Source organism: Hibiscus syriacus, unplaced genomic scaffold, assembly GCF_006381635.1.
Source record: "Hibiscus syriacus cultivar Baekdansim isolate YM2019G1 unplaced genomic scaffold, ASM638163v2 tig00116971_pilon, whole genome shotgun sequence".
Taxonomy (NCBI): Eukaryota; Viridiplantae; Streptophyta; class Magnoliopsida; order Malvales; family Malvaceae; genus Hibiscus; species Hibiscus syriacus.
Window position 1 is genome coordinate 6,403,987 of NW_024063495.1, and position 21,905 is coordinate 6,425,891.

At 32.3% G+C, this 21,905-nt stretch overlaps 1 protein-coding gene and 1 long non-coding RNA gene across 3 annotated transcripts; one reads left to right on the forward strand and one right to left on the reverse strand.

Annotated features, from left to right (window-relative positions):
- Positions 1-4,071: 4,071 nt before the first annotated feature.
- Positions 4,072-7,900, forward strand: LOC120191811 (65-kDa microtubule-associated protein 9-like). Its single transcript, XM_039194722.1, has 12 exons — positions 4,072-4,161; positions 4,325-4,531; positions 4,615-4,866; positions 4,961-5,170; positions 5,262-5,417; positions 5,528-5,681; positions 5,782-5,933; positions 6,017-6,104; positions 6,262-6,335; positions 6,590-6,664; positions 6,803-7,037; positions 7,452-7,900. Exons 1-12 carry the CDS (start codon positions 4,090-4,092, stop codon positions 7,844-7,846), a joined length of 2,070 nt encoding a protein of 689 aa, XP_039050653.1. The 5' UTR covers positions 4,072-4,089; the 3' UTR covers positions 7,847-7,900.
- A 3,569-nt stretch (positions 7,901-11,469) lies between these two features.
- LOC120191757 lies at positions 11,470-14,021 on the reverse strand. 2 transcript variants are annotated; one of them, XR_005522726.1, is made up of 5 exons: positions 13,350-14,021; positions 13,137-13,209; positions 12,999-13,060; positions 12,759-12,825; positions 11,470-11,747 (listed from the first exon to the last, which is right to left on the reverse strand). It is a non-coding gene; the product is annotated as an uncharacterized LOC120191757 (long non-coding RNA). The 2 variants fall into 2 exon arrangements; XR_005522725.1 differs by having other exon boundaries at positions 12,565-12,825.
- Between the last annotated feature and the right edge of the window lie 7,884 nt (positions 14,022-21,905).

Genomic DNA, 21,905 nt, shown 5'->3' on the forward strand with positions numbered 1-21,905 from the left:
AGGGAATTGTCTCGTTGCTCCAACTTCTCAAATGCCTAGTTGAGAATCCTTGTACCTCGTACCTTACTCCGTCCTCCAAGGACTCTAACTTCACAAAACGTTGCTTCATCTCGTCCTAGGTCTCCTTAACTTCCTTCATGAAATTTTTAAGTTTGGCGACCCTCTTTTTTAAGGATACAACGACATCCTTAGAATTCGTTCGCTTCTTATCGGTAGTCCGGTTCCCATCCCCTCAACTGTTGAGATCTCACCTTGTTGTTGTGGGGCCATCTCTCTCCTTCGAAACATGATCTGATACCACTTGTCACGGGACTAAAGTATCGACTAGTTAATCTGTGCAGCCTTAGACGATTTCTGAAAGAAATGTCGCTTAAGTCAGCCTGAACAACTTAAGTGAAAAGACTTAGATCAAAATGTGGAAGCAACAACAACTTCGAGAGGAAATAACTCACGACAAAAATAATAGATTTGAGAGAATGCTTAACTTTATTCCTTAAAACTGAAATGAAAAATAAGATGGGTGCTATGCCATCATAACATACTTTTATAAAATTTGATATGTATTAGTCAGTCAATAGATCATATATCATTGATTAATTAAAAATGTTTAATATAAAAAGGTGCCAAAATTATACCCTTTTTCTCATTTAGGCCCCTGAATGTTTTTTCATTCAATTTAGTTGTCTAAAGTTACAGATGTTATCATTTTAAGTTTTTCGAATGTAATGACCGTTAAAAAAGTCTGTTAAGTGACACATGTTATGTTTAGAAGATTTTGAAAATTTTATTTAAAATAAAAAAAAAATTATTTATTAAAAACCCCAAAATTTTTGAAAATTATAAAAAATACCCAAAACTTTAAAAACATTAATTCTAATCCATATACCTAAAACACCCTTAACTCTTCTTCCCGCCATTCTTCTTCTAGGAAATCAGTTCTTTCCCCATGTCTATGTTTCGTCTTATTCAAAATAGGGTAAGCCAACTTTTCGAGCCAAGGACTCCTCAGAAGAAGATAAGAAAACAAAAACAAGTCCAGGCTTAAACCAACATCGGTTGTCGGCGAACCAAAACGTGGTGTTGTTTTCAAAAGTATGTGCAAAGCTAGAGTTTTTGCAAACTAGAAGGTCGGGTTTATCAGGTTTTGGGTCATCAAATGGAGGTTCGATCAACTGCAACGGTTGCAAGAACGATGGTCGACGTGGGCATGAAGATTGAAAGAAAAAAATTTCATTTGAATCCAGAGAGATGACGACTTTAAATCTAATAATGAGAAAATAAAATGTGCTACGAGAGAAGATAAAGAAAACGTTATAAGATGGATAAAATCATCTATTTTTTTTATAAGAAAAGGGTAAGATTAATTAAATAAAAAATAATATAATTAAATTATACGGGATGAAAGGGAAGAAAAGAAAAATGAAAAAGATAAAAAAAATTAACAGTTGATCAATTCAAGACTAATATTATCGTTAGTGGTGAAAAGTTATATATATATAAAAGAGCAACGCAAGAAAAAGAAAGAAAGAGAAATAACAACGAGGATTAATTAATTAAATTTAAATCAAGCCAAAATATAAATAAAATTTTTGAAGGTGAATAAAAAATCATATTTATTTTTATTAGATAAATGAGTTCAAACAGTTTATGTTTTATTTCAATCATATTTAAAATCCATAGAGAAAGGTCTATAAATACAAATATGTAACCCAAATATTTTACGAAGTTATCCCTATTTCTAATATATTACCTTCAATATTTTTATTTTTGGCTTAAATATATGAAATATAATTGGAAATTTCATTTTTTTTTAATTTTCAAAGTCCAATAGTTTTGGAATTATTTTATGAAAAGTTCAAAGACTCTTAATCATTTGATAATAAACACTTATACCTCTAACATATGCGGCGGTCGAACTCGATACTTCAAAAGATAACAATAAATTATAAATATATTTTTTAAATATTATCTCAATTAGGGTTGTAAATGAGACGAGACAGATCGTGAGCTACTCGATATCGACTCAATAAAGGCTCGATAAATACTCGGATCGAATGGACTCAACTCGAGTTCTTAACGAGCCGAAACGAGCTACTTAATATTCGACTCGAAAATCTCGTGAGCAGCTCGAAAATATAATGTATTAAGATTTTATTTTTTTAAAAATAAATCATTAATAATATTAATATTTATGTATTGATTTTTTTTAAATACAATAGGATTTTCATGTATTACTTCAGCACAATTTTTTCATCAACAAAATAAAATCAAAAAGAATTTTAACTATATAAATCAAATTTAAGTAAATAATTTAAACTTACTAATCTTCCCATGAAATTAAAGAGAACATATTTGTTATACAAACTTGGATAAATTACGTATTTAGTCACCCACTTATTACTGCAGTTCTGTGCTGATTACCAAACTATTTTTTCAAATCATATCTTATGTTATGATTGGTTCTATTTTGGTCACTCGTTATTAAAAAATTAATGGTAATACCTACAATTCATTATAAGGTAATTTCATGACATCATTGAAAAAAATGATAAAAAAACATTATCACATTAGTGGTTCTGTTTATTTTTTAATGACAGGTGACCAAAACAAAAATAAAATGTAACGTTAAGTATGATTTTAAGAAAATAATTGACTAGTGACCAAAACGGAATAATAAGAATAGGTGGATGACTAAATATGTAGTTTAGCCTAAAAACTTTAGTAACAGATCAGCGCTATCCAATGGTTTTTTTTTCCCATAAACGCCAACGCAGTCATTGACCTCAAACCTCAATTCGCGCGTCTTTGTGGGCACGCCTTTCATTTTATTCTCTAAATCAAAAAAATTTGTTTCTATGAAACAAACACAAATCTTCTGAGAGGGAATAACTGTTCCTCTTAATCTCTTTTTCTTCAGGTTTGTCTTCAACTCTGCACTTCTCTTTCCCGTCAATTTCTTTTTAAGTTTGGCTCACGAGAAAATGTGAGATAAAAATCGAGACGAGAGCTTAAAGCTTTTTTTTTTATAGGAATTGAAGGCCTCATTAAAAACCTCCTTCTTGATTAAAGGGGCTTATAGAGAGCTTAAAGCTTTTATCTCCTGTTCTTCAATTTTCGTGAAAATGGAGAATTCCTATATTTTCTAATGATATTGTAATTGTTCATTGTCAATTAATTGGTGATCAGTAATTTAAATTTTTACATTTAATCATGATTTAGTGTATAGAGAGGTGAACAAGGTCGTTAAAATTGGTTCATTAATCTTCACGTGAAAAGCTAGGTCAATAGCTTTGGAGGTTGGAATTGATTGACTTACGACAAAGTTTAGAAACGAAAAAAAACCCGAAAACTAGACGAGACCTTAATGTTTATATCCCCCTGTTTCACTTTTCGTGAAAACTGAGGCTAATTCTTGTATTTTTTGTTATTATAGTGTTACTGTTAATCTTGAATAATTTTTTGGTGATTGATAACTTAAAGTATTAGAATGAAGTCATGTTTTTTGTGTTATTGAATGGTAAACAAGGTTGTTAAACACTTTGGAATTAGGTTATCTTATTGTCATGGATCAAATATCAGTTTTCCCCTTTTCCTTGCATTTTCATCCGAAGATGTCATTTGTAATCAATTCTTAGTTTAAATTTCATTTTAATTTAAGTTAGAAAACTATGGAAATCCAGAATGCTGTATATATTATATAAGATAGTAAAAAAATTACTGTCTTAGGACAACCACTACATCGAATTTGGATGTAGCTGCTACAGATTCTTTAATTTCAACTTATAATACTCCATAAAAAGGTTTCTTCATGTTAGAAATTTAGAGTTGGGATAAAAATAATTAGCGATGTTAATGTTACAATGCAAGCTTAAAGCCTGTGCTTATATACTTTCTGTCACTTTTTGTTTTTGCAGTTTCATTGTTCTTGCTTGTCATTCTTCCTGCTAAAATTTATCTGAACGGCCATTTTATACCATCTGAAATTTCATATCTGCTTTTTTTATTCTCCTAGCTTGCTCTAGGTGCATAATTTGGGATCATTTCTGATATGAAGATATTGGTTTTGTCAGGAATTAATGAATTATTTTCATGTCTACTCCGCGAATTGGTCCACTTGTTCAATTAGAAACAACTTGTACAACCCTTCTAGGTGAACTTCAGGTATTGTGGAACATTCCACACAGAAGATACCTTAAATCTTTTATTTTTGTCTCTTGGAAAGATAATTCCCAGTTCAAATATGCCTCTTCCCTGTTTATATTCTAAAAATTTGAACATTAATCTAATATTTACAATTTAATGGTTCCTTGAAAAACAACATTAGATCATTTGGGATGAAATCGGGGAGACAGATGCTGACAGAGATGAAATGCTGCTTGAGCTTGAACGAGAGTATGTGGAAGTTTACAGAAGAAAGGTAGATCACGCAAAGCTCTCTAAAGCTAATATGAGGCAGACAATTGCTGATAATGAAGCTGAACTAGCTGCTATCTGTTCAGCAATGGGGGAGAGGCCAGTGCATGTTAGGCAGGTCAGGAATGAAAGAACAATAAATTCTGGATGAAAAGATTCCTATTAGATTCAACTATTTACTTATGGTTCAAACATTTTCAGTCGGATCTAAAAGTTGGAAACTTGAAGGAAAAGCTCGGGAAAATTCTTCTGCAGGTGGAGGAGATGAAGAAAAGGAAGATAGAAAGAATAAATCATTTCATAGACGTCCTGGACCAAATACAAATGATAAGAAATGAGATAAGTGGATCCACGGAATCAGTTTCCTCAGAAACACTTGTAGATGAAACTGACTTGTCCTTGTTGAAGCTTGAAGAATTGCACAGACAGCTCCATGAACTTCAGAAAGCGAAGGTCAGATTTCTTAATTTTTCAATTCTTTATTGTTTCCACCTCATGAAGGCTCTTAGTTATCTTTTGCTTGCTGACTCATCTCTCTCTTCTGCAGAGTAATCGTCTGAAGCAGGTTAAGGACCTCCTTAACATGTTGAACTCCCTCTGCTCAGTGATGGGTATGGATTTCAAGCTCATAGTTACCGAGGTCCATCCTAGTTTAGGTGACTTTGAAGGATTGAGGAGTATTAGCAATAATACGATTGAGCTGTTAGGTACAACAATAAATAGCTTGCGGGAAGTTAAGATACAGAGGATGGAAAGGGTAAAAATGAATTTTAGTATTTTGCGTTCTGCAAAATCATTGGCCTCTCCTTTCTCTCTGATTATAATAGTGATTCTTTGATACTTTAAAGCTGCAAGATCTTGCAACTACCATGTTGGAGTTGTGGAATCTGATGGATACACCGATTGAGGAGCAACAGAAATTTCAGAATGTTACACGTAACGTAGCTGCTTCAGAAGATGAAATTACTGAAACCAACACTCTCTCTGAGGATTTTATCAACAATGTAAGCAATACATGTTTAAAGGGGCCGGTTTAGCTGATCTTCTCTTGGTTCTATAAATGTAAGTGCTTTACTCTGGACTAATAGAGAAATAAATATGTTATACTGTGTAGGTTGATGCAGAAGTTTCTCGGTTGGAAGAGTTAAAGTCCAGCAAAATGAAAGAGCTTGTCCTCAAGAAGAGATCAGAGCTAAAGGATCTCTGTAGGAAGACACACCTGGTTCCGGACACTGAATTAGAAGATGTCATTGAAGCTATTGAGCCTGGTACATGCTAATGATATATCATTTTCATCAGACCATTTATTATGTCAAATTTTTTTCTCCCCTTTTTCTAGTCAGTGTCATTCTTACTTTATATCTTTAGGAGTTGTTGATGCTGCAACCAATCTAGAACAAATTGAACTTTGTATTGCTAAGGTTAAAGAGGAAGCTTTTAGCAGAAAAGAAATACTTGAAAAGGTCAGTAAATGGTTGGCGGCATGTGAGGAGGAGTGTTGGCTTGAGGAATATAACAGGGTGAGCATTTTTGTAATCTCTTCTGAATTTTTTTCTTTTGGTCCTAGGATGGTAACCTTGCTTCATTGTATGTTATTTTACAGGACGAAAACCGATATAATTTTGGAAAAGGAACTCATATTTCACTCAAGCGTGCTGAGAAGGCTCGTGCCTTAGTTAATAAACTTCCAGGTACATTTGTCACAAAACTAAACGTAGATTTGTAATTACCATTTCACACCATGCTGCCCAAATTTTGAAATTTCTTCCATTGAATTTCTATTTTCTACCTGTTTTGAGTAGGATTAGTTAACATGGTGTTGAAACTGTTCTATTTCAATTAATACAGGAATGACTGAGGCATTGACTTCAAAGACCATGGCTTGGGAAGAGGAGAGAGAGACTGCATTTTTGTATGATGGTGTGCGTACTCTAATAACTTACCCCCTTTGATATTCATGTTACATATTTGCTAACACTTTAAGTATCCAACTGTAGACCTAATGATATTAGACGGCAGTGAAGAAATACAAGCATGATTCAGTTAATATATCAAAATCTATATGACATAAATTATTATCACGTCAAAATTTATATAAATATGAAATGCAAGTATGACACGAAAACAATAATCAAATTGCAAGGTCAGTCCAACTGACCAATTCTACACTATCCAGATTTCTCTCCTTTCTATGCTCGAAAATTACGCTACTTTGCGAGAGGAGATAGAGAAACAACGGCATAAGTTGCGGGTAAGATAACTAAACTCATTTCCCAATCACACTGCATACGTCAATATTGTTTCGCCAATTTATGAAACTAGGCTATATGTAATTATGTGGCAATTTCCTTGTTGAAGCTGATCTTAATAGTCATTTTTTGTTGATCAGGACCAGAAGAAACTTCAGGGACAGATAATAGTGGAGCCAGGGGTACTTCATCTTTCAAAACTAAGCCTATCAAAGCCGCAGAGTGCAAAAAAGTGTTCCAAGCAGTATAGCTTTAAAAGAACCGCCCTGGGACCAAGGACTCCTCAAATACGTTCTAACAAGAAAACTGAGCTTATGTTTCAAAATGACTGTTTAAATCATCGGCAGGATGATGCCATTCCAGCTTTCCCAGCTTGTAAGTTCTCTATCCATCCTTGTTACAATCAGAACTTCTCAGTTAGACTTGCCAATCCGTGTATTCATGTTGTATCCGTGTTTAAGATTAGTCAGAATCTTAACTTTCCCTGACACCAGAAGAATTTTATCTACCCAAAACTGATTTATAGATTTATTTCTCGGTTTAACTTTGTAGCTGCTCAGGAAGGCTACATATTGTTGTAAAAATTTATCACATTAATAATTTGTGTTATATATATATATATATATTGATATGTTTGTATATTTGTACCGTATTTTATAATTAACAGTTCTAATCTCAACTGCTTCATACGGTAACCAACCATCAAAATTTGTACTTACTGCTAAAGCACCTTTGATTCTTGCTGGATGAGCCAAAATGTATGAAACCTTACACTTTCTCTATTTGCAGTTAAAAGAGGCCTGGGAACTGCCGACACTCCCTTTCGAAAGCACTCGTCAAATGCTGTAATTGCTAATGAAGTAGAGTCGCCACTGGTTCATAAGCCATTCTCGCCCATCTATCCATCATCAAAAGCCAATATGACAAACAAGCTAGAAGATAACGGTGAAGGTAAAACTTTACAGAAAACGGTCCCTACCAATGATCTGTCCAACACCCCGACTTGCTTGAAGATAAATTCTTCGGTCTACGAAGAAAACCGGATGCCGAGGGCAATGCATTCAATGGCAACAACCCGATGCAGACAGACACGACACAAGCTCCAACAACACAAACTCCGGAGAACAATGATACGAAGCCAGTCGAAGGAAATCATGAAGAGAACGAGGAGTCGATTGAAGTAAACAAGGCTTGCTTGTATCCGCTCAGATAAACAGATAACATTGATGATACAAGTATGATCATCTTCAAAACCTTATTATAACTTGAAACTGAATCAAAATTGAGTTAATTTTTTTATTCTTTATTTTATTCTCATGTTTATAATTTTGGCTGTTGTGCTGTGAATTGCGAGGTTGTAAAATCCCAGTTTTTCCGTCATGAAGTTCAACAGCATAATCCAGAATTATAAAATGTAAATCTGCTGTTAATGTACATTAAGTTATTATTTTCTTTCCTTTTTGTACCCATTTTTATATTAATTTGCTTCTTACATTTCGTTTTTTTTCTGCCTTCCCTGCTCTTTTGTTTAGTTAAATTTAACCATAATTCATCTTATTAAAAATTTATTTTCATAATTTTATAATCCTCGAACTTCCTTATGTAGACGATAAATTTAAGACTTTAAAATGTTATTATTTTTAAATGATTTATAATTATTTTATTTGAAAAATAATTATTTTAGAGAACTTTTTATTATTAGAATGTTGAGTTTAAAAATAATTTTGTTAACAATAAATATAAAAAATACGTAGGATATCATTAAAATATATTCTGAGAAAAAATTAAAAATATATATAATAATTTTCATAGTAGAAAAATACTTGTTAAAATTAAATAAAACCAATAATTTAATTTTAGTAATATAAAATTCACTCTAAAATCAATCATAAAATTAGGACTAAATTAAATTAAAATTAAGACTAAATTGATAGAATATGTAAGTATTAAGGACCAAATGTATAATTATTCCAATTTTATTAAATGACACATCACCATCTCCGTTAGAAGTTAGCGGCCAGTGATTTGATTGAACCATTTAAATAGTTGGGTGGTCTGATTGATTAAATCAAAACATCGGTGGTAAAAATGAAATCGGACAATAGTTAAATAGTCACTCGTATAATTTACCCTATAATATAAAAAGAAGAATAAAACATACACTATTTTATTATTTATCACATTGATAAAAAGTAGGTAATAACAAAAATAAATTATTCGTTCACTTCAATTTAATTATCAGATTAAAATAGAGTTAATATTCAGTCCGAATCAGATTTAGATAAATTAAATTCAAGTTAATTTTAGTTCGAGTATTTGTGCTTCTCCATTTTCTTGTTTTGGTTTTGCTCTCTGTGTCTTGGTGGTGTCATTTCTTGAGTTGCGTTATTGCTTGGATGAGAGCTTGGATTGCAACAGGGATCAGTGCTCGTGTGTTGGTTGGGTCTCTGCCTCCAAACTCTATTTTGCAGGGCTCGCATGTTGGATTTCTTCCCTCTAAGGTGTTATCCTTTTCGTGGTTTTACCTTTGCTCAGCCAATGCTGCTGGTAACCTTTGTTTAAAAAATAGGTAGGGTAGTAGGCTGCCCCAACGCTAGGTTGAGAGTAACTTCCGTAGAAAACCTCCGACACTTATGAATTGCCTCCCGTGGGACTCGATCCCAAGACCACAAGGTGCTGGTAACCTTTGTTTGCGTCTCTTTAAAGATAGTTGCTGGCCTTTATATTTCACTGCTGTGCATGCATCATGGATGGTTTTAGTTCTGATTTTCTTGAGTCTTAGAACGTTTCTTTGCTTGTGGTAACGGTTTTAATCGATTCGCTGCTGGTGCGATTGGTTGAGTATCGATTACATTTTGTTTTGTGCAACGTTTTGCGGCTCGTTTGTAATGGCTCTCGATCGATGTAATTTTGGCCTGGACACTCTTTTTCCTCCATTTAAATTTTAGGAACGAGGTTCATTCCAAAATTATTATTCTTGTATGTTCCTTCTGCTATTAATAACATACAAGAATCTTCTTTAAAAAAAAACTAAACTTTGAATCAGTTTCCATTTAGTGTGATTTGTTTTGAATTTTAGATCAAATTTAAGTAATCACGTTTGGGTTGAGACCCAATCTGGAATCAAGTAAATTATTTTAGATAATCAAATTCTTTCAAATTGCAGTGTAATAAAAGCCAACTTACAAAGTTCATATATCAATTTGGACGGATTAAGGCTTTCAGATTGTAGCATAAAGTGATAGAAGGCCCAAATATAAACCCTAAACACAAGACACATTATAAAAGTGATAAGAGGCTACGACTTATTATTAGGGTCCGTTTGTTTCACTGAAAATAGTTTTCAGAAAATGAACTATATTTTCAGAAAACATTTTTTAGAAAACATTTTACATTGTTTGGATGTTGCATTGTAAAATGTTTTATACTGTTTTGTTAGTTTTTCTGAAAACAATTTACGAAATCTGTTTTTTTAGTAAAAATGTATATATTTTTTATATTTTTCTTGTTATTTTCCTTTTAAAATTTTTTAAGTTATTTTTATAAAATTGTATTTTATAAAATTTTGAAATTAAATGTTTTATTTCTATAAGTACACCAAATTAAATTTGTAGATAATATAATAATTTATGTTGATTGTGTTATAAATACACAATTTTAGGTTTGAAGTATTCATGATACTTTATTTATTAGCATTTTCAAAATTAAATTTTAACTTATAATTAATATTATATGTAGGTTTAATTGATATAATCTTGATAATGTATTAAAAATATATTATCAAAGTAAATAATTAAAATTACATCATTATTAAAACAACAATAGTAGTACATCATTATTAAAAAATTGAGTTTACTTAATAGGAAGGAAATATAGGAAGAAAGAAGGTAAGAGATCATCATTTTCTATTCTAATGTATTAAAATAAGAGAAAATAATCTCAGTGACCGAAAATACCTTATAACATACAATTTTAACTAACTTTTTTTGGATTTGCCAAAATGACCAACAAATTCGCAACGCGATCTCAAATTCGCAACCCAGGTTCCAAATTCGTAAAGCGAAAGTCAAATTCGCAACACAGAAGTCAAATTCGCAACGCGAAAGTCAAATTCGTAACGCAAAAGTTAAATTCGCAACGCGAAAGTTAAATTCGCAACGCGATACTCCAAAATAGCAATGCATTTGTTTCTTAAGAATTTTCTCTAAAAATATAGTATCCGTGCGGACGTGTCGAAGACACGTATTACCACGACCACGACCACGACGAGATAGACGGCGACGGCGGTGCGCGAGAGTCCCCCTTATTCTCTTTCACTCAATAAGAAAGTGGGAATTCAAGCCTTAAATACCCATTCCCAATAGTGTTTCCAATACTATGTGGGATTGAGTATTACCAACACTTGTTTCCAATGCTAAGTTGAAATATTTAACATTTAACATTTGAAAGTTGGAACACATTTAACCAAGTGAACATCCTTTCGGTGGCCAAGATAATTAAGTTGGAACACATTTAATCAATGCTTGAGAAGGCAATGTACTTGGCGAAAATTGAGTTAAGAAACAAATGCATTGCGATTTTGGACTATCGCGTTGCGAATTTCGACTTTCGCGTTGCGAATTTGAATTCTCGTTGCGAATTTGAGATCGCGTTGCGAATTTGTTGGTCATTTTGACAAATCCAAAAAAAATTGGTTAAAATCGTATATTATAAGACATTTTCGGTCACTGAGATTATTTTCTCTTAAAATAATTCATTTGAAGTGTTTAGACAAGAGAAAAATGAAGAAGTTGAAAGTAAAATTTACATTTCATAATGTTCATGTCACAATTGAACTTCCACGGTTACATTATTTATTCTTCAAATATCGAAACCCATGCTTCACTCCTTAGTATTGTAGCACACTAAATACACAATGGGCCGAAAATTGAGGATCTACTTATACGAAAGCTTCCATACCTCCCGTAAATTAGAGGATGCTGTGGCTGGTTGAGACTTCTCCAAAAGAGTTGCATTTACATTTGGGATGGTGAGACACCGGAGTACCACAATATTGAAGTCCTGAAAATGCACTTCAGCTGCACCCTGAAGATAGATAAAAATGATGATGAAACTTTACCAAATACTCCCATCACAACATAGTTTGGTCAAGTATGCATGAATTTACTATGAGACAAGAAAATATCCCAGGAAGTCAGTGGCCACATCCAAGCTGAAAACAATTAGATGAAACTCAGCAAACAAAACAGGCCAAGATATTAATGACATCTATCTAGATCTATATTCACAAATTCAATATTTCAAGTCATCATTATTAGAAGTCAAATCTAACAACGACAGTTTCTTCAAGTCAAATTGTCCGGGTGATAAGAACCTAACCAGAAACCAAAGCTGAATACTACGTATGCTAGAAATATTAGAACGTTAATAATGTATTACAAAAATTCGTATGCCACTCTAGTAATATGTAAGTACATTTTCCACATTCAAGCCAGAGGGACCTGAAAAAAAAAAACAGCTATAAAGCATAAGCTACACTGATTTATGTAGAAAATCATCACACACAAAACCAGTACGAAATAAAATTTCCCCTGAACAACATATGGGTGTTGGCCAGTGTCCACGGTAACACATAAGTCAACTAATCGAGCTATTAGTGTGTCAAAAAAAGGTTGGAAGTAAAAACCAATGACTTTGTGCAGGCATGAATTATCGTTCCACTTTGTTTTTTTTAAGAATATTAGTAAACACATAGCAACATGGCATTTCACTAGGATCTCTAATAATAACACAAACAATCTATCAAGTCAGTGAGGATGACAATCAAGATTCCAGAAGTGAAGCCAATATCTTGGAGTGCCATTTTTGAGCCATATACAATCAATTAGAATTAGGAACCCACCTCTAACACTCTTTCCCCTCAAGTGATAGATGGTCATTTTGAATCTCGGATTGCAGAGCTTTAACAATATATCATCACCATGTGTTCGTTATTTGAAAAGATGCTCAAAATGCATTCATCAGAACAAGAAAATCAATATGAGAGCAAAAAAATGAAGTATGGTAAAAAGATAAAAGAGGAACATCATTACAAACCTTCATAGATTCCAGGGACTAAATCAGAGTTATGCAATCCAAGAACCTCATCAATACTCACCCTTCCCTAAAGAATGGAAGACTTAGAGTTTAGCATTTTCGAATTTATAAAGATAATATCAATCTACAAGAGAACTTTGATAAATTTAATGGATTCTTATTCATTTCTAAAACTACTTCAATACAAGCTTCATTCTTGTTCTCTTTAATAAAAAAAGGTTCAAAGGTTCAAAGGTTCACCTTGAGTAAGTAAGGCCGCCTAAATTGACAGGCTCCACAGTGTAATTCACAGAAGAAGAAATCTACTTCAAATACAAAATCAACAAATCAAAAAAAAATTTACTCAAAAATCAAGGTTAAAAGTTTAGAAATAGGAACCTCCGAGGAGAGGACTTCGATGGAGGGAGGAGGAGGTTGCAGCCTCCGATGACTCCAAAACCCTAAACCCAAACTAGGTTTACCATCAACAGATGAAAACAATTGAAGTTATTAGGAATAACTCTGATTTGCAAGGAAAAACATAAACAATAAATCGAGGTTACAGATCTATCTCAAAGAAGAAGAACCGAGAAGATGAAAAGAGAGATTTACCTGATAAGATGACCGTACGCCTGAGTCAGTTTCGCCAGTGAGAAAGAGGCCACGGGATCGCGACTGATTTTGGGTGTGGAGAGAGGTAAGGGAAAATATGAAGGAGCGTCTGGAAAATGATTTACCCTTTTTCAAAGGGTAAGTTGTTTTACGGAGTTTGGGGCTGATTTTTACGTTGACCGTAAAATAATTTACGTTGACTCCATGTACCTAACAATACCGGGAAACAGAGAAGCCTCACTACCGCCGCTGCCGCCATGGGTCGTATGCACAGTCGCAGGTATCTTTCTCCTCCTCCTCATCTATTCCTTTTTCTGTGTATATATATACACTTCTGTTGTTTACATTGTTTAACATTTTTCCTTTTGTTGCAATAAGGGAATTTCCGCCTCAGCTCTGCCTTATAAGAGATCCCACCAAGCTGGCTCAAGGTCTCTTCTCAATACGTTAGTAATCTAAGCTCTTTTTCAGATTCCTTTCTGATAGAAGTGCCCTTGATTTTTTTTCTTCTTATGATTGAACGATAATGTGTTCGGGTCGAGGAAAACATTTGCAAGTTCGCAAAGAAGGGCTTGACCCCATCTCGGATTGGTGTCGTTCTTCGTGATTCTCATGGTATTGTTCAGGTTAAGAGCGTCACTGGTAGCAACATCTTGCGTATCCTCAAGGCCTACGATATCATTTTCTTCTTTCATTTCATCTTATGGTTTCATCAATTTTGGTTTTCTTATATTAGTATGATTAACCTAATGTATCCATAGGTCTCGACCCTGAAATTTCTCTAGGATTTGTATCACCTCATCAAGAAGGTTGTTGCCATCCACAAGCATTTGGAGAGGAACAGGAAGGACAAGGATTCCAAGTTCAGGTTGATCCTTGTTGAGAGCAGGATTCACAGACTTGCAAAACAAAGAAGTTTCCTCCTGTCTGGTAATAGTAAGTTTGCATTTTAATGTTGGATATAGTGATTTCATCATGAGGTTTTGTTTGTGAGGAGTTAAAATACGACTAAAAAATGACGTGATTGGTTAAATAGTTGATCGGTTAAAAGTATTACCGTAAATGTTATATGTTTTTACCAGAAATATTATTTGTGTTGGTAATAATAATGGTAATAACTGATAATATAATTGTTGTATGTAATTTTTTTGACTTAAACATAACCGGTTAATTACTGGAAATATTATCAACCATAATAACATAACAAGTAGCGTTTATTTAACGTAATAGATAGAGACTTTTTTAAAGTTGATTAGGTCTTAGAAATCCAACGATAACAAAATATGTTAATTACTTAATTTGTTATCAATATTATCAATATATTAGGTAACACATAAAATGTTTCCAAAGTTTAAGCTGATAGAGCCTTAGAACGATAACAAAATAAGTTAATTACTAGAAACATTATCAACTACAATAACATAACAAGTAGCGCTTATTTAATTTAATAGGTAGCGCTTGCTTAAAGTTGATGTGGTTTTAGAAATCTGATGATAACAAAATATGTTAATTACTTAATTTATTTTCAATATTATCAACATATTAACGTGTACATTTTTAATTTACATATTACTTTAAAGTAATAGACTTTGAAATTATAAGTATTGATACTTATATGATTGTATCGATACTTGTACATTTACGCCTATTTTTATTATACCAGTAGAAACGTTTACCATGTACATTGTTAATTTACCTATTACTTTAAAGTAATAATTTTCGAAATTATATGTATAATACTTGGACATTTACGCCGTACATTGTTAATGATGTGTATGGATAAAAAATATACACACAATATAACTAAACCAAACATACAAAACAATATTATACATAATAATCATGTCATCAATAAATAAATTAAACATGTTCTAATTGTCTACCCATAAAGAAATTAAACCGAAGAAAAATGTTATTTCTTAAAAAGTCCGGAACATTAGACATCTTCGCCAAATTTTTCAAATACTCGCGAATTTTTCGCCTTTTTCTAAGGGCATATATAAATAATTGAAATTAACAAACTAAACATGTTAATAATGTAATAATAAACCAATTGCGTATAAGTGGGCATAAATTTGTGTCATACCTAAAGCATTGTTGTTCAAAGATAAACTGTCAAAGAGATGTGGACAAATGTAACTATATTGTTATATAAATACATAAATTGTGAATGAACAAATTTATCAACATATAGCTTAACAGAAAGAACATATGGCAAACATATAACTTACTGGATTATACATAATTATTTTTGCTGAATCATACACCAATACTGTATTTACTGGGTTGTATTCAGTATACGCATTCCAAACATCTTGCAGATCTTTACAATATGTTACTTATTTTTTTGCACTTTCCTTAATCTTGTTTATAGAAATAGTTAAACATAAATTTATAGTAATCATAAACAAATAAAAGTAAGCTACACAAAAAACATGCATCTTACCCAAATGAATATAAATTGGTCAGACAATAAAGGTAGTTTATCAAGTGCACAATCAATGTTAATGCCTGAAATTGTTAACAATTACCACGAGAAACATCCAATTATAAATTATCCATATATCTATAGTAATTCAATATCTTAAATGTGTTTACCTCAACTTCGAAGATCAAATGGCAACAACAAAGTTTTTTAAACAAAAGTGAAGAAATCCATATACATCTAGTCTAAGTATAATATCTAGAACATGAACAAAATTACATTTAAATAATACGTTTATAGGTTAAAATAATGTATAGAAATGAAACAATTTTAAAACTTTTGGTATTTTTTGAAAAGTAGGCAAGGACTCTATTGGTATTATAAAAAATGACAAGTTTTCTTGCCGATGGTGTTGTAGACACCATAAATTTTTTTGGTACTTCATCTTCATCATCTGTAATGTCATCCTATTCATTCAACATTTGATTTTTCACCGCCTTCTCCACCACTGTTATTAGAAAAGTAAATACATTTTAAAACATATAAATATTTAGAACATAAAACATGAAATACCTAACTCGTATGATGTCGTTGAAGGAATTCGTTACACAAGTTGGAGACTTCATAACGTAATGATGAAATATCAGCACACATTTCCCTAATTTGGTCATTAATGTTCCTCACACGAGAATCAAAATGTTCACAGAAATTAACTATGTATTCCATCACTGACTTCATTGTAATATCCTCTTCAGCCCTAGTCTCTTCTATCGGAGCGTTTTTCATCGGTTGTTGGTCATCATTGTCAATAGGGTCCAATTGCTCTTTCTCTTGTTTTGCTCTAATGCCATCTTTTTTAGTCCAACCGACATTTTCAATAAATCTGTATATGGCTTTAGTCATGGATAACATGTCAAACAATCCGTTATAAGTATTTTTTTTTATCCATTCACATAATGCATTATTTTCAATTTTAATGTACTCAAACATATCAAACAATAATTGTATATCAAATATTTTAATATTCCTATCCATAATACAACATATGACTTACACAGTAAAGATTTCATTCTAATGGGGCACTGTAAAAAGTCCATTATAAGATGTGACTTTCTTGACTCTTCTTTCATTTGCATGTACATTATCAATTTACCTATTACTTTAAAGTAATAGGTTTCAAAATTACAAGTATCAATACTTTATATATGTGTATCCATACATTTTGTGTGCAAATTGTTTAAGAAGCATTCTGGAATAAAAGTATCGATACTTGGTATTTGCGTATATTATCAATCTACTGGATTGAATCCATTTCATCTAGCTCATGAAGCTAGAATAATCGTAAACCGAAAACGTCTAAGAGAAACATACCTGAAGGAGACTGATTATTTGCTTGCGTAAATAATAAGTATCGATACTTTTATATAGGTATGGAAACTTTTATTTCAGTATGCTTCTCAAACAATTTGTACGCAAAACGTATCGATACACATATATAAAGTATCGATACTTGGAATTTTGAAACTTATTACTTTAAAGTAATATGTTAATTAACAATGTAAATGGTAAAAGTCTACCGATATATTGATAATAGGCGTAAATACAATGTATCGATACTTTTATATAGATATATATACTTTTATTCCAGTATGATTCTCAAACAATTTGCATGCAAAATGTATCGATACACACATATAAAATATCGATACTTATAATTTCAAAACACATTACTTTAAAATAATAGGTAAATTAACATTGTACATGGTAAACTTTTACCAGTATAATGAAAATAGGCGTAAAATGTCCAAGTATCGATACTCATATACAAAGTATCGATACTTATAATTTCGAAACCTATTACTTTAAAGTAATATGTAAATTAACAATGTAAACGATAAAAGTTTCTACCAGTATAATGAAAATAGGCATAAATGTACAAGTATCAATATTGTCATATAAGTATATGTTAGAGTATGCCCAAAGACCAATCATATGATAATTGTAATAATACTTTTATTTACCGATTTTATTGAATAAAGACATTGCCGCTATTATTTATATATATATATATATATATGTGTGTTTAACATAAACTCAAAGATAATAAAGTCCATATAATGACATAATTGTTATTATTAAAAGATCCCTAGTCAAGTATTATTATGGGCATGAACAATAATAATACGCTAAAGACTAACATGTTATTGATTGATGACAATGAGTTGTTATTGAGATAGAGATGTCAGAATTGATACATGATTATATTGTTAGAGAACAATGTATTAGATTGACCGACCATGAGCATATGTCTTGGATTATTATGTGACAGTCATAACATTGCTCATGGTAATGACTATATGTATGATCCTCAGACTTGAGATCAATACTATCCCAACATATCTTGTTGTATGTTTTGATGCAGCTAAACAAGCTTCGTAACTGGTTGATCTATAAAGACTGTTATTGAATATATCTCAGTGGGTGTGTATGATTAAGATAGGATTTGTCCTTCCTACATAATAGGAAATATATCACAGACCACTTGATTGAGTAAGACTAGAAACGCATGGCCATGCACGAATAAGTTGATATGAGATATCATAAACTATTCGTTAATTAAAGTCTACTCTAGATATCAAGAAACAATAGATGGGCTATACAAGTGTGACTATTCCAAGACTTGTGCCTATTCTAGATATAAAGGACATAAGGATGTAATACATAAAAGAGTAATCACCAAGATGATATGTCGAATCATATTTTCTTGTAACTTAGGTGACAATGATATATTGCTAGATATCACTCATTGTATGTAATATTAGAATTGTTCTAATAATTACTGCCAACGTTACAAGAACCTACAAGGTCACACCCTAGGATTGAAACGAGCAAAGATGTATAATTGTTGTACGTTACTAAAATATATATATAGAGTTAATTAAATATATGTTTTAATAATCATGAATATTTAATTTTAATTAATTAAATATAGATTTAATTAATTTGAAATAATAAAATCCCTAATATGATTAGGGTAACTTGGATATAAGAGGATTATTAAATTCCAATTAATTAAATATATATTTAATTAATTTGAAATAATAAAACCCTAATATGATTAGGGTAACTTGGCTCTAAAAGGGCGTGTTAGGTCTAGCAGCCATTGTACAACACACACTCAAAACCTTCAGCCATTTTCTCTTAAAAGAGTTTTGGGGAAAACAAAGATTGCTCTCAATCGGGTGAACTGAGTAGAGGCCGAGATGTGATTTCGTGGAGGCTTAAGATTCGAACCGATCTAACACAACCAGTATTTCACTGTTGTCCTTGCTGTTTTTCAAGGAACCCACTGTAAGTATTCGCATATCTTCCTCCCGATTTCAATTTTTCGTACTTGGATCGCTGGTGAGACCGTCGAGTTTTGTTTCCGCTGCGCCATGGGGTGCACTGACCGTCCCAACAGTGGCATCAGAGCCACTTGTACGATCTGATTTTGGGTTAAATTTTTGGTTGACGATGTATGAGATGCATGTTCTAGTTTTATCGATTTCAGTAAATATGTTGCTATGATTGTTCGAATTGATACCCACAACGATTAATTATTAATTTGTTAATATGTTTTTCAATCAATTTGTTGCTGGATGATCTATGGGAGTACGATAGCATATCGCGTTTAGCAGTGGAACAATGGTTGTTCCGATACAGAAAACCTTCGGGATTGAAAATCCCAAAAGAATGATTCTGTTGATAATTGCTATCAAATCGTTAAGTTTTTCATGGAAACAGAAGTACTATTTTTTCAAAAATAATCCTACCGACCGTCGCGGTATGACCTAAGAGCACTAGGGGCTCCACCTCTTGACCCCTTATCAAAAGTACAAATTGAAGGCCCATATTAATATTTTTAACAAAGGCGTAACAACGTGTGTATATATATATGATATGTTTGTTTTGCACGGTGTTTGATATGCATGGTTATAGCCCTTGTTCAATTCACAATGGTTTTTTTAAAATACGGTCTGCGAGCCGTGCCTTTCTATATCTCTGTTGTATTTCTCTTCTCATCTTGCCCCCTCGTATGTAAAACGAGTTTCTTTTAAAATTGTAAATCTATGAAGATTCACAATGAGTAGAAGAATGGCGAGAAGATGCCTAGAGAGTAGTCTTAGGCTTTAGGGTTCTTGGTTCTCCCATTGGCTTGGGATGGGTCACCTTAGTCATTGGTTTGGGCTATAACCATTGCATCTTATTTATTGCTATATTTGTTATGTATGCAATGCATCAAATGATGTAATAAGAATAAATATTGATGAGATCAATAAGGGCCTAATATTAAAACGAACAACGATGAGATAATTACGCAAATCCCTCTTTATAATCTAAGTTAACTTAACCGTCCAATATTTACCCTCGTTAAGGCTTTGATCGATATTGTGTGGGCTTTGCCAAAGCATTGGCACATAAATCTATCTTGGTTAAACGCGAAGAATAAGCAAGTGATATTCACCGGTTGAAATATTGGTAATAATTTAGCTAGGTTATTCTAATATGATTAGAAACCTAGAGGTTAAATATTTGGATAAGTCATGAGATGACTTGAACAAAAGTTGTTCACAAAAAATGAGGAGTTACATTAGATGTAACTAGTCAAGTGTTACTTACCTAAATAATCAATATCCTAAAAGAAAAGCCAAAGCTGATTTAGGAAATTGATGTATTAGGGATCCTCACCCACTAGAAAAATTTTCGTTGAATTTTTTTGAAATTAAAACAAAGAGGGTTTTTAATTTTGAATAAAATAGTGGGAGTAATTTGTAAATAAAGTCATATTTATAAATTTTAAATTTGGTAAATTTACTTACTTTAATATTTCCATTGTTGTAGATTTAATGGCAAACAACACTTTATCACTGCGATCACTCCTTGAGAAGGATAAACTTAATGGCATAAACTTCCTTGACTGGTTTCGTAATTTGAGAATTGTTTTCAAACAGGAAAGGAAGGAATATGTCATTGAGGAACCTGTTCATGATGAACCGACAACTAATGCTTCAACAGTTGACAAAGACAAATTCAAGAAACATATGGATGATATGTTAGATGTTGGATGTCTAATGCTTGCTACCATGACTCCTGAGCTTCAGAAGCAATATGAGGACATGGTTGCATATGAGATGATTCAAAATCTCAAAGAAATATATGAAGGGCAAGCACGTCAAGAGAGATATGAGACCTCTAAAGCTCTATTTCAATGCAAAATGATAGATGGAACTCTTGTAGGAGCTCATGTCATCAAGATGATGGGCTATATCCGAACGTTGGAAAAACTGGGATTTCCTCTCAAAGATGAATTGGCTACCGATATTATCCTGCAATCGTTGCCAGATAGCTTTAGCCAATTTTTCCTTAATTTCAACATGAATGAAATTAATAAAAATTTGCCACAGTTACTTGGCATGTTACGAACTGCTGAAAGTAACATGAAAAAGGTTGGACCTAAGCCCATTCTGATGGTCCACAAGGACAAAGGAAAGGGAAAGAAAAAAGTAGTGGCAAAGTCTAAGGGAAATGGTAAGACCAAACCAAAAGGGAAAAATTCATTTAAACCCAAAGGAGAGTTATCAAAGAAGGAAAATGTTTCCATTGCGATAAGACCGGACACTGAAAGGGAAACTGCCCTGTTTACCTTGAAGAGGTCAATAAGGCAAAAGCAAATGGAACGTTTGTTTCATGTATTTATGTTATTGATGTTAATTTGTCAACATCTACTTCTTGGGTATTAGATACCAGTTGTGGTTCTCATATTTGTACTTCTGTACAGGGACTACAAAAGAGAAGGAATCTGACTAAAGGAGACGTGGACCTACGAGTGGGAAATGGAGCAAGAGTTGATGTATTATCTATAGGGACATATGTTTATCTTTGCCTAGTGGACTTGATTTAAATTTAGAGGATTGTTATTATGTGCCTAGTTTGACTAATAGCATTATTTCTATTTCTTGTTTGGACAAGATTGGCTTTGAGATTATTATTAAGAATAATTGTTGTTTTTTTTATCTCGATAGTGTTTTTTATGGTTCGACACAATTGGTTAATGGTCTCTATATTTTGGATCAAGATAACCATTTATA